Consider the following 13,107-nt stretch of genomic DNA (forward strand, 5'->3'; position numbering starts at 1 on the left):
TGCACAACCTACACAACCTGTACAACCTACACAACCTACACAACCTGTACAACCTACACAACCTGCACAACCTGCACAACCTGCACAACCTACACAACCTACACAACCTGCACAACCTGTACAACCTACACAACCTACACAACCTACACAACCTACACAACCTGCACAACCTGTACAACCTACACAACCTGCACAACCTACACAACCTACACAACCTACACAACCTACACAACCTGCACAACCTGCACAACCTGTACAACCTACACAACCTACACAACCTGCACAACCTACACAACCTACACAACCTACACAACCTGCACAACCTGCACCTTCTGCACAACCTGCACAACCTGCACAACCTACACAACCTGTACAACCTACACAACCTGTACAACCTACACAACCTACACAACCTGCACAACCTGTACAACCTACACAACCTACACAACCTGCACAACCTGCACAACCTACACAACCTGCACAACCTGCACAACCTGCACCTTCTGCACAACCTGCACAACCTGCACAACCTACACAACCTGTACAACCTACACAACCTACACAACCTACACAACCTGTACAACCTACACAACCTACACAACCTGTACAACCTACACAACCTACACAACCTACACAACCAAGTGGAAATCATGTTGTATGCGATGTTATAAGAAACCTCACAGTAATAGAGCAGGAAGATACAGGAACAATTATTTTTGTACAGATGCATCTTTTTATCAGTGTGACAATTAATGTTAATTAATGTATTTTACACACGAATATTATTTGTTTTATTGTATCTCCCTTTAAGGATTTTTTCTGTACATGGACATTTATGAATATTTAATTTAAAGAATATATATGATATGATATATGATATATGATATATAATATGATATAATATAACATGATATAATATATATAATATAATATGATATAATATAATATGATATGATATATATGATATGATATAATATATATGATATAATATGATATATTATATAGAGAGATAGAGAATAGGATGAGAGAAGAGAAGAGAAGAAGAGAGAGAAGAGAAGAGAAGAGGAGAGAAGAGAAGAAGAGGAGAGAGAGAGAGAGCAGAGGATAGGAGGAGAAGAGGAGGAGAGGAAGCAGAGGAGAGAGAGGGATAGCGAGAGAGGAGAGCAGAGGAGAGAAGAGAGCAGAGGAGAGAAGAGAGCAGAGGAGAGGAGAGAGCAGAGGAGAGAAGAGAGCAGAGGAGAGGAGAGGAGAGCAGAGGAGAGTGATAGCAGAGAGATGAGAGAGATAGAGATAGGATATAGAGAAAGAGAGGAGAGATAGATATAGAGAGCATAGAGTAGAGGAGATATATATGATATATGATATTGAGAGATAGGATTAGTAGGATATTATATTATATAATATATATAGTATTATATTATATTATATTATATTATATCATATTATATATATCATATCATATTATATTATATCATATTATATTTATATTATATCATATTATATTATATATATATAATATGATATAATATAATATATATAATATAATATAATATGATATAATAGAGTATATTTTCTCATTTTTTGCTCGATGCAATGTTGTTTAAATGTAAAGTGCTTTTAGTGTTGTATGATATGTTTATCCTCTGTCTGTATTTTAACATTTGATGCTAGAACTCTTTTTGAATGTTCGCTGATGTAACGTTGTTATCTTAAGCTTTTATTTATGGATACAGAACATTTTATTTCTTTGTTTTATTAGTTTTATTTCATCTCTTTGGATGGATGTTTGGATGGATGGATGTATGTTTGGATGGATGTTTGGATGGATGGATGTTTGGATGGATGAATGTATGTTTGGATGGATGAATGTTTGGATGGATGTTTGGATGGATGAATGTATGTTTGGATGGATGAATGTTTGGATGGATGTTTGGATGGATGGATGAATGTTTGGATGGATGTTTGGATGGATGGATGGATGTTTGGATGGATGTTTGGATGGATGTTTGGATGGATGAATGTTTGGATGGATGGATGGTATGTTTGGATGGATGAATGTTTGGATGGATGTTTGGATGGATGGATGAATGTTTGGATGGATGTTTGGATGGATGGATGTTTGGATGGATGAATGTTTGGATGGATGAATGTTTGGATGGATGTTTGGATGGATGAATGTTTGGATGTATGTATGTTTGGATGGATGGATGTTTGGATGGATGGATGTTTGGATGGATGAATGTTTGGATGGATGGATGTTTGGATGGATGTTTGGATGGATGGATGAATGTTTGGATGGATGTTTGTTTGGATGGATGGATGTTTGGATGGATGAATGTTTGGATGGATGGATGTTTGGATGGATGAATGTTTGGATGGATGAATGTTGGATGGATGGATGTTTGGATGGATGGATGTTTGGATGGATGGATGTTTGGATGGATGGATGGATGTTTGGATGGATGGATGTTTGGATGGATGGATGGATGGATGGATGTTTGGATGGAGGATGGATGTTTGGATGGATGGATGATGTTTGGATGGATGGATGGATGTTTGGATGGATGGATGTTGGATGGATGGATGTTTGGATGGATGGATGGCTGTTTGGATGGATGGATGTTTTGGATGGATGGATGTTTTGGATGGATGGATGTTTGGATGGATGGATGGATGTTTGGATGGATGGATGTTTGGATGGATGGATGTTTGGATGGATGGATGTTTGGAGGATGGATGTTTTGGATGGATGGATGTTTGGATGGATGGATGTTTGGATGGATGGATGGTTTTGGATGGATGGATGTTGGATGGATGGATGTTTGGATGGATGGATGTTTGGATGGATGGAGATGTTTGGATGGATGGATGAGTTTTGGATGGATGGATATGTTTTGGATGGATGGATGTTTGGATGGATGGATGATGTTTGGATGGATGGATGTTTGGATGGATGGATGGATGTTTGGATGGATGGATGTTGGATGGATGGGGATGTTTGGATGGATGGATGTTTGGATGGATGGATGTTTGTGGATGGATGGCTGTTTGGATGGATGGATGTTTGGATGGATGGATGTTTGGATGGATGGATGTTTGGATGGATGGATGTTTGGATGGATGGATGGATGGTGTTTGGATGGATGAATGTTGGATGGATGGATGGATGATGTTTGGATGGATGGATGTTTGGATGGATGAATGTTTGGATGGATGTTTGTTTGGATGGATGAATGGATGGATGTTGGGATGGATGAATGTTTGGATGTATGTATGTTTGGATGGATGTATGTTTGGATGGATGTAAGTTTGGATGGATGTATGTTTTTATGGGTGAATGTTTGGATGAATGGAGACATCGATGGACTGATGAGTGAATGAATATATCTTCCATTATTAACACCTGCTTGAAGAAAAGGACGGACAGAATACAGAACATATATTTTATTTCCTTGTTGTATTAGTTGTATTTCTAATGACTGTATGTTGAACTTGTTATTCTTGGAGCTCAGTGTCGGATGAATGAGTGAATATTCGGGTGGTTTCCTGTCTCTGCTTGTTCATGTGATGACAGTCGCTGAAGTGAGATGGAGCGAACATCTCCATCTTTCAGTCTGAACGTCGCCCACAGCAGCTCCACCCGATTCTCTCCGTCACATCCAGTTTGGTCTTCCCTCCCAACCCCCCGCTGGCCTCCCCCTTCACCACCCCCCCCCCCACCCCCCGTCTCTATTTATAGAGCCTGCTGGAAACACATCATCATGAACAGGATTCCCAGCGATCCTCAACACAAGACATGTTGGAAAAATGTCTAAGTGACAGAAAATATCAAATGTTCTGTTTTTCAGTAAATAATGCATTTAAATATTTATATATATATAAATATATATATATTTATATTTATATATATATAAATATTTATATATATATAAATATATATATTTATATTTATATATATATAAATATATATATGTATATTTATATTTATATATTTATATATTTATATATTTATATATTTATATATAAATGTGTCTGCAGTGGTATATAAACACATCCTGATGATCAGTGTCCCCCAAATGGTTGACTTTGGACTCAAGGTTATTGTATTCCTGTATGGACTACAAACATGAAGGGTTGGGGGAAGGGACAGATCTCCATGAAGTGTGCTGCAGATGTTCTTGGTCCCCAGAAGATTCTTCCTAAACATTTCTTATTCACTCCTGACGTTTTCTTCAGGACAAAATCTCCACTTCTACACAAGAAATATTAAAACCTACCGCACAGATCGTCATGTTGTCAGAATACATTTACTGGATTGTGTTTTACTGAAATATGTCAAACTATTGGCTGGAATTTGGTTCATTCATCTCATATTACATTCTGATGAGCCAACTCACAACCTGAATATCACAAGTCAGTGGTTGTGTAGGAAACTCAAAGGTAAAAGTAAATTAAAAGTAAAAGTTATGCAAAGCTCCCATGCAGCCTGAACATGACATCAATCCATCTCCAGACTCCTGGCGTCCTTTCTTTGATGCAAGTTCATCAGTTCTTCAGCTACAACTAGCCGGACTACAACTTATCGAGAGCCTTAATTAATACGCAGAATTTGGGATGCGTCACATGTTTCCTGCGAGCCTTGAGTTTGCACACGTTGCTCTCGTGGTATTTATTCATGCTATGGTTGTTATATTATATTATGTTATTTGCTGATATTTTGAGACCTCTCTGATACGTCCTTTTCTTCGGGGTATTTTGTGCAGCATTTTCCTTCATTGTATTTGGGTTGCAGTAGAAATCTTGAATTGATTGAGAGAGACCTCCAGAGGAAAGTAAAGATATATGTGTTTTTGTAATTTGGGTGAATTAAATTTTTAAGAGCTTATCTACTTTTAGATGTAACTTTAAAGTAAGACATAATGTTCTAAAGTCCACGTTCTCCTTCCAGTTATACACATCAAAGCTGTGACATTTAATAATACTCACACAGAGATGTAGCTGCACCAGCTCTGTGCATTAGTTTGGTTCAGATGAACAATGAAATGTACAAGTTCTGGTCCATCGGCTCTCTGACACTCAGTTTATTTTGTAAATCTCTTTTTCCTCTCACTGTATTCAGACTAGGAGAGTATTTATTTATACTCCAGTTATATTCCCAGTCATACAGCAAGTGAAAGTATCAAATATCTGCCGCCTGCCTGTGATTAAGCTCATCAGTATTCTCTTCCATATTTGGGTCACATAGTCCCTATGTACTCTCTTCATTTGCATATTCACAGAATATCATATCAAACCCTCTTTCTTCTGTATTTGTCTCCAGTGCTCAGAGATATCTGTTGTGTTTGTGTGCAGCAGATAAGAGCAGATTTGTTATTCATGCAGTTGGCTGACAAACACCGAATGTGCACTAATCTGGAGAATTTGACAGATTACCAGCGAAAACAACAGATAAATTCTCCTTTAAGTGTTAAAAAAAGACTTAACGACACTCTTTTAGAAACTCAGTCCACCTCTTCGGTCCGGACTGAAATTTCCTCACAACTTCTGGATGGATTGTGAAATTAAATGAGAGGATTAACCTCAAGGTCTTTGGTGATCCCCTGACTTCTCCTCTGGCACCACCATTGGGAACATTAAACTGAAATATCTCAACAACTATTCGATGGATTACTGTGACATTTGGCGAGGAATGAGTGCTTTATCCGTTAAGCCACGAGCAGCAATGGCTGCCTCCTGCTGAGAGATGTTAGTGTTACTTTAAATGGAAACAGCTGTGGGCCCAGTGTCGTTCCCTGAGGCACTCCGGAAAGGATAATATCTGAAGAGACAATAAATAAATATAGATGCCAATTACTTTTTGCACTCAATCGTCTAGTTGATTTAAACTGTTCTCGTGTAAACTGTTGGCTGGTTTGATTTATAACAAAACATCATATTTTATAAACTCTTGTGTTTGTATGCAAAAGTCTTAATTTGTAAAGTAACTAAATCTATAAGATAAATGTAGTGAAGTAAAAGGTAAAATATTTCACTTTGTATAGTATAATAAGTATAAAGTAAAGTATAAAGAAAATAGTAATGTGACTGAGTAAGTGTACTTAGTTACATTACACCACTGCTTATACACTATATTACTACTTATTATACTTATTATTATTACTATATATTACTACGTATTATACTTATTATTATTACTATATATTACTTACTATACTTATTATTATTACTATATATTTCTACTTATTATACTTATTATTATTACTATATATTACTTACTATACTTATTATTATTACTATATATTTCTACTTATTATACTTATTATTATTACTATATATTATTACTTATTATACTTATTATTATTACTATATATTACTTATTATACTTATTATTATTACTATATATTACTACTTATTATACTTATTATTATTACTATATATTATTACTTATTATACTTATTATTATTAATATATATTACTACTTATTATACTTATTATTATTACTATATATTACTACTTATTATACTTATTATTATTACTATATATTATTACTTATTATACTTATTATTATTAATATATAGTACTACTTATTATACTTATTATTAATATATATTACTTACTATACTTATTATTATTACTATATATTACTACTTATTATACTTATTATTATTACTATATATTATTACTTGTTATACTTATTATTATTAATATATAGTACTACTTATTATACTTATTATTATTAATATATATTACTTACTATACTTATTATTATTACTATATATTACTACTTATTATACTTATTATTATTAATATATATTACTACTTATTATACTTATTATTATTACTATATATTATTACTTATTTTTATTACTATATATTATTACTTATTATAATTATTATTACTATATATTACTACTTATTATACTTATTATTATTACTATATATTATTACTTATTATAATTATTATTATTACTATATATTATTACTTATTATACTTATTATTATTACTATATAGTACTACTTATTATACTTATTATTAATATATATTACTACTTATTATACTTATTATTATTAATATATATTACTACTTATTATACTTATTATTATTACTATATATTATTACTTATTTTTATTAATATATATTACTACTTATTATAATTATTATTACTATATATTATTACTTATTATAATTATTATTATTACTATATATTATTACTTATTATAATTATTATTATTAATATATATTTCTACTTATTATACTTATTATTATTACTATATATTACTACTTATTATAATTATTATTACTATATATTACTACTTATTATACTTATTATTATTACTATATATTATTACTTATTATAATTATTATTTCTACTATAGCCACACAAACACAAACTAAACAGCTCATCTCATTGAACTAACAAACCTTTTGTTGCTTCTTCATACAAATAAAGAGCAATTGTTCATAAATAATTATCCTGCACTTTCATGCATTTAAGAATAAAGGTCATTAAAATAAAAGTTTTAGGTTTACTTTTGATTTCTTAGACCTTTTTTAATAGTTCACACACAAAGACTTCAGTTTGTGACGTGTGCAGAGATTGTTTGTGTGTCACACATCATGACTTATATAATAATATGAATAAAATAAATAGATGATGTGAAGATCCCCCAGAAGAAGCTGCAGCCGCCTGCCAAAGTTCTGGAGACCCAGTTTCAGCTGAGCTTTGAAGACGCTGTAATTGGCTCCTTTAATAACACTGAATCCCTCTGACATTAAGTGACTCTGGTCCCTTCGGTCTCATGTAACTCTCTCTTTGTTCGCTTGTCCCTGTAACGCCGCCGGCTCCGGGCCCAAAGACAAAGACTCTCCCCACAGAGTTTGTGGCAGCTTTGCATATAAATGTGTTTGTGAGTAAATCGCCCCCTCCAGGACTTTCTGTTTAACCCTGACGCCTCAGCAGGAGCCGTCAGGGTCTCCCGGAGACTCAGGCTTCAGTTTGACAGATCTGCACCTCTCTCAGAGACGAAGAGGTTTTAGTTTGATGTTTGAAAACTAAAGGTAACACATACAGGAGATAAATATGGTAATAAAACATAAAGTCTTTGGTGCTTAATATATTTGTTATTGTTGATTTCATGTTTCTTACTTGCCTCATGTGTGTGTCGTCAGTGACGTGTTGTTTGTTGTGTGTTCTTGATTAAACGTGACACTGAGTGTCATGAAAGGCAGCATTCAAAAATAAAAGGTATTTTAGGCCTAAACGATGAACAGCATGTGAGCTTCTTTATTTCTTTCAGGCTGAAAACAGCTGAGGGTGATTTATTCAGCTTTAAACATTATAATACATTTATTAAGTTGAACTCTGTCCAGCAGATGTCAGGATTTCACAACTTTACCTGAAAGAGTGTGACAGGAAACACTATATATATATATATATATATATATATATATATATATATATATACACGAGCTCAACAATCTGACCGGAAGAGTTTTATTTCCTGATGCGAGACACAAAGAAACTGAACTTTTAGATAAAAAAAAGAACAAAACTTATTTGACAAAAGTTAAACAAGTTGGAACAGGATACAACTTTATCATCCAGCAGAAATAATCCTAAACATGTAAAGAAGTTTAAACTTGGTAATAAAACACAATAACAGTACAACACAGTACATTAGTGATAAGAAAATGCTAATAAAATAACATGTTATATATATTATTCAGCATGAGTACTTTTGTACTATATATTTAGTACAAAAGTACTTTTGTTGCTAATACTTTGTACTTTTACTTGAGTTAAGTTTTGAATGCAACTCTTGTACTTTTACTGCAGTAAAGTAAACTATACTTACAATAACTAATTATTACTGAGCAACATTCTGCAACGATAATAATTAAACTGTAATACTCACATCTCTTTGTCATTAATAATGTTTTATACTGTACATTTCAAGCAATATCTTCATGGATCTTACTTCAATAGTAGTACACTTTTGTATATTGTGTAATATAAATATTTGTATATACTGTAGTACAATGTCCACATTTTTACTCTAACTCTTCTATCTTTATATCTTTATATCTTTATATCTTTATATCTTTATATTCTAAATACTTCCTGTTAAACATGTGGTTTGGTCATTCCTAGCTTTTGAATTGCGCATGCGCAGTGAGCGTCTCCAGCCGGCGGTTGTAGGAGGAAGTTTGGCTCAACTTTCTCTACCTGTTGGATTTATTCAAGTTAGCTTAATATCGTCCGCTGCAGGTGAGTGTTGGACGGCTTTACATTACCTGATACCTCCTCGGGAAGCTTATCAAACATCATGTAAAGGGTTTGTATGTAAAGGTGATATTTAGTTGTGTTTTGCCCTCGTGCCGCTGATTAAACGCAGGTTAATGAATCAGCAGGTGTTGCTAAGATGCTAATTATTTTTAGCTTTTATTTACCTGTTTGTCACATTCCTGCAGTTTATGTGTTAGCTAGCTGATGTTTAACTGCCCTGTGTAAAGGTGTATTGTCTTTAAACTCTACTTAAAGAGCCGTCAGCTCACTTCTGTTGTCTTTACCTTTTTAATTATCCGATTTAATAAGTTGCTAATTAGCGTTAAATGTTAAAGTGAAGCGGAGGGATACGGCTGAGATTCTAACGAAAAGTAGTGCGGTGTCGAAATAGTCTAAATGTTACTGAGACTGTGTGAGCAGTATAAACAATACATTACAGGTTATCTATTTCATATCTTAAGTGAAGTATAAGCTAGCATTAAGTACCAAACGTATTGTACTGAAGTGTTATTATGAGGTACTTCCACTTGTGTATTTATACTTTATACTTCTTTATACTTCTGCCTTTTATTAAATCAAATAATATTCATATTTTACACTGAACTGTAACTTTTGCTCTTGTGTTTTGCACATCTTAAATATATATATATATATATATATATATATATATATATATATATATATTTATATTTATAAACTTGTCTCAGAGGCAAATATTATACTTAATACAAATGTCTTAGATTATGATGATGTGTTATTAGAGACTCCTCCTTCACCAGCTGCAACATTAAAGTGATAACAATAATTATAATACAATAATATCATATGTGTAATTGCTTTTATTCTGCACAATGTGTACTTCTACGTGTGGTACATGTACTGTGTTCATCACTTATATATCTGAGATGTTATAAATGTACTCAGTTACTGACGCTGAACGTCGACTGATGTAAGTGTTCACGTGTTCCCTTCGTCCCTCAGAGATGACCTCCACCTCAGAGATGACCTCCACCTCAGAGATGACCTCCACCTCAGAGATGACCTCCACCTCAGAGATGACCTCCACCTCAGAGATGACCTCCACCTCAGAGATGACCTCCACCATCTCCACCTCAGAGATGACCTCCACCTCAGAGATGACCTCCACCTCAGAGATGACCTCCACCTCAGAGATGACCTCCACCTCAGATCTGGAGCAGCTGGCAGAAATAGGCGAGTTAAATACTCGAAATGATTCATTCAAGTATAAAGTGTTATTATATTACTCTACATTTAACACACTTCACGTCGTGTTCTCAGTACGTTTAAGAATGTTTACACTATTCAGCGTTGAGTTATATATATATATATATATATATATATATATATATATATATATATATCTCATCAGCGTTGAGTTATATATATATATATATATATATATATATATATATATATATATATATATATATATACATATATATATATATATATAACTCAACGCTGATGAGATATATATATATATATATATATATATCGTATACATTTTATAATACATTTAAGTGCAAAATAAGTTAAAGATTGAAATAGATATAAAGCTTTTAATATGTTTCTAATCAGCTGTTGCTACACGTGGACAAACTGCACGTCTTTCAAACCGTGAAACAAAAAGATTATAAATAAGAGTTAGTGCAGATTATTATATTTTATATAAATATTATTAGAGTGTAAACGTGAATATGAAACATTAGATTTGTTAACAGCAGATTTCAGATGAAATATTGTTTCACATATTTCAGTTCTTTCCCTCCGAGCTTCACTTCCCCTCTGTTATCAGCATGTTTATAAAACATCTCCACCCAAGACTCACTAATGTGTGCTGAGGGAGGGGGGGAGAGAGGGAGGGGGGAGACAGACTCCAAGGCATCTTTTTAAACATTTAAAATGTCTTTAGTTTAATGTATGATGGTATAAATATCTGCCTGAGACATAACATCGTTACGTTCTGAAATGTTTCTGTTTAATAAAGAAACTTTTCCTCTCCTGATGTTGAGAGGTGACTCTGAAGCCCCGCCTCCTCGTGTCCGTGTGACCATACGGCCTTTATAGATCTGCACACGGCGTCCATATTGGAATTAAAAGTGGTTTCCTTTGAATTGTGACAGAGCTTCAGAAGGAGGACGAAGAGGAGGACGAAGAGGAGGATCAGAGCTGCGTCACAGACGCTGCGTCACTTCCTGCCGGCGGCAGACCGGATCCTTCCCACCCGTATTACGACGTGGCTCGACACGGCATCGTGCAGGTCTCCGGTCAGTACGTCGGGACTTCCCCCGGACCCCTCCACCAAACACTCGCATGTCGCCGATGTAACAGTTTAATATTTAATAAGCCATAAGAATAAACATTATAATATAACACACACACACACACACACACACACACACACACACACACCTGTGACATGTGTAAACATGTCTTCAGGAGCTCGGACGTTACTGAAGAGACAAACTTCACCTGAGACTCGTGTGTTTCCTCTACAGGTGACGATAAGTACGGCAGGAAGTTGATCATCTTCAGCAGCTGCTGTCTGCCTCCATCGCACCAGCTGAACCACCGCCGCCTGCTGGAGTACGTCACGTGAACCCTCCTCCGTCAGGTGAACCTCAGCTGCGGTCGCTAACGGCGTGTTGTCTCTGCAGGTATCTGAAGTTCACGTTGGACCAGCATGTGGAGATGGACTACATCCTGGTTTACTTCCACCACGGTCTGAGGAGCAGCAACAAGCCGTCGCTCAAATGGTTACGAGAAGCGTACAGCGAGTTCGACAGGAAGTACGTCGCCTCGGCTTTTCAGTTTTCTGCGATGTCGTGCAAATCTTTCAAATTGTAGCATTTTTTATTTATTGATTTACAAACAATAAATAAAAACTGTTCAATTTAACATTTTATCTCCAAAGTTTTCATCACAAGATCAAAGGTCAGCCGCCGGTTGCATTTTAACCAGAAGTTGTTTGTGTTTATATATTTTTATCATATTTATGAATCTATAAATTAAGGTTTCATTTACGTACAACTCAGATCTTTTCTTATTATTATGTTTTATTTTCAAGAACTAATCAACGGTGTTGTTTTGATATCTCAAATGTCATAAAATGATAAAATGTTTTAATTATTGTACACTTAATATGTATTTATTATATTTATATAAATAATAAAACTTAATATTATTATTATTATATTAAAATAAATAAACTTAATATGTATTTATTATATTTATATATTAAAATAAATAAAACTTAATATTATTATATTTATATATTAAATAATAAAACTTATATGTATTATTATATTATAATAAAATATATATATTGTATAATTTATATAATATAGAATCATTTTCTGGGGTTATTTATTTTGACTTGGACAGTTTTTATCAACGAAGCAAACAATAATTAAATGAAATCATTTTACATTTATATTTTCCACAATTTGCATAAATCTGATTTAAACAGATTTATGTTTATCGTGTTTTAATTTCCTTCTTCGCAGATACAAAAAGAACATGAAGACTTTGTACGTCGTCCATCCGACGAGCTTCATCAGAATCGTCTGGAACATCTTCAAACCTCTGATCAGGTAACGACACGTCGGACTTTCTGCTGGAAGTCGAACTCGAGTCACTTTAACGTTTTCTTCGTCTTCTTCAGTCACAAGTTTGGGAAGAAGCTGACGTACGTGAACTACCTGAACGAGCTGCGAGAACACCTGAACTACGAGCAGCTCATCATCCCTCCTGATGTGCTGCGGTACTTCAACAGATAATACTAGTTGTTTTATGTATA

The 13,107-nt window shown here is 34.0% G+C and overlaps 1 protein-coding gene across 1 annotated transcript in view; it reads left to right on the forward strand.

Annotated features, from left to right (window-relative positions):
- The first annotated feature begins 10,393 nt into the window (after window positions 1-10,393).
- The window catches only part of LOC115004712 (rho GTPase-activating protein 8-like), a 4,002-nt gene continuing 1,288 nt past the window's right edge, over window positions 10,394-13,107 (forward strand). Inside the window, exons 1-6 of the mRNA XM_029426394.1 lie at window positions 10,394-10,499; window positions 11,432-11,575; window positions 11,807-11,894; window positions 11,966-12,097; window positions 12,815-12,901; window positions 12,973-13,071. Coding sequence (XP_029282254.1) covers window positions 10,406-10,499; window positions 11,432-11,575; window positions 11,807-11,894; window positions 11,966-12,097; window positions 12,815-12,901; window positions 12,973-13,071 — 644 coding nt within the window. The 5' untranslated portion in view covers window positions 10,394-10,405. The remainder of the gene's footprint in view (window positions 10,500-11,431; window positions 11,576-11,806; window positions 11,895-11,965; window positions 12,098-12,814; window positions 12,902-12,972; window positions 13,072-13,107) is intronic.

This window comes from Cottoperca gobio, unplaced genomic scaffold (assembly GCF_900634415.1).
Source record: "Cottoperca gobio unplaced genomic scaffold, fCotGob3.1 fCotGob3_172arrow_ctg1, whole genome shotgun sequence".
NCBI lineage: Eukaryota > Metazoa > Chordata > Actinopteri > Perciformes > Bovichtidae > Cottoperca > Cottoperca gobio.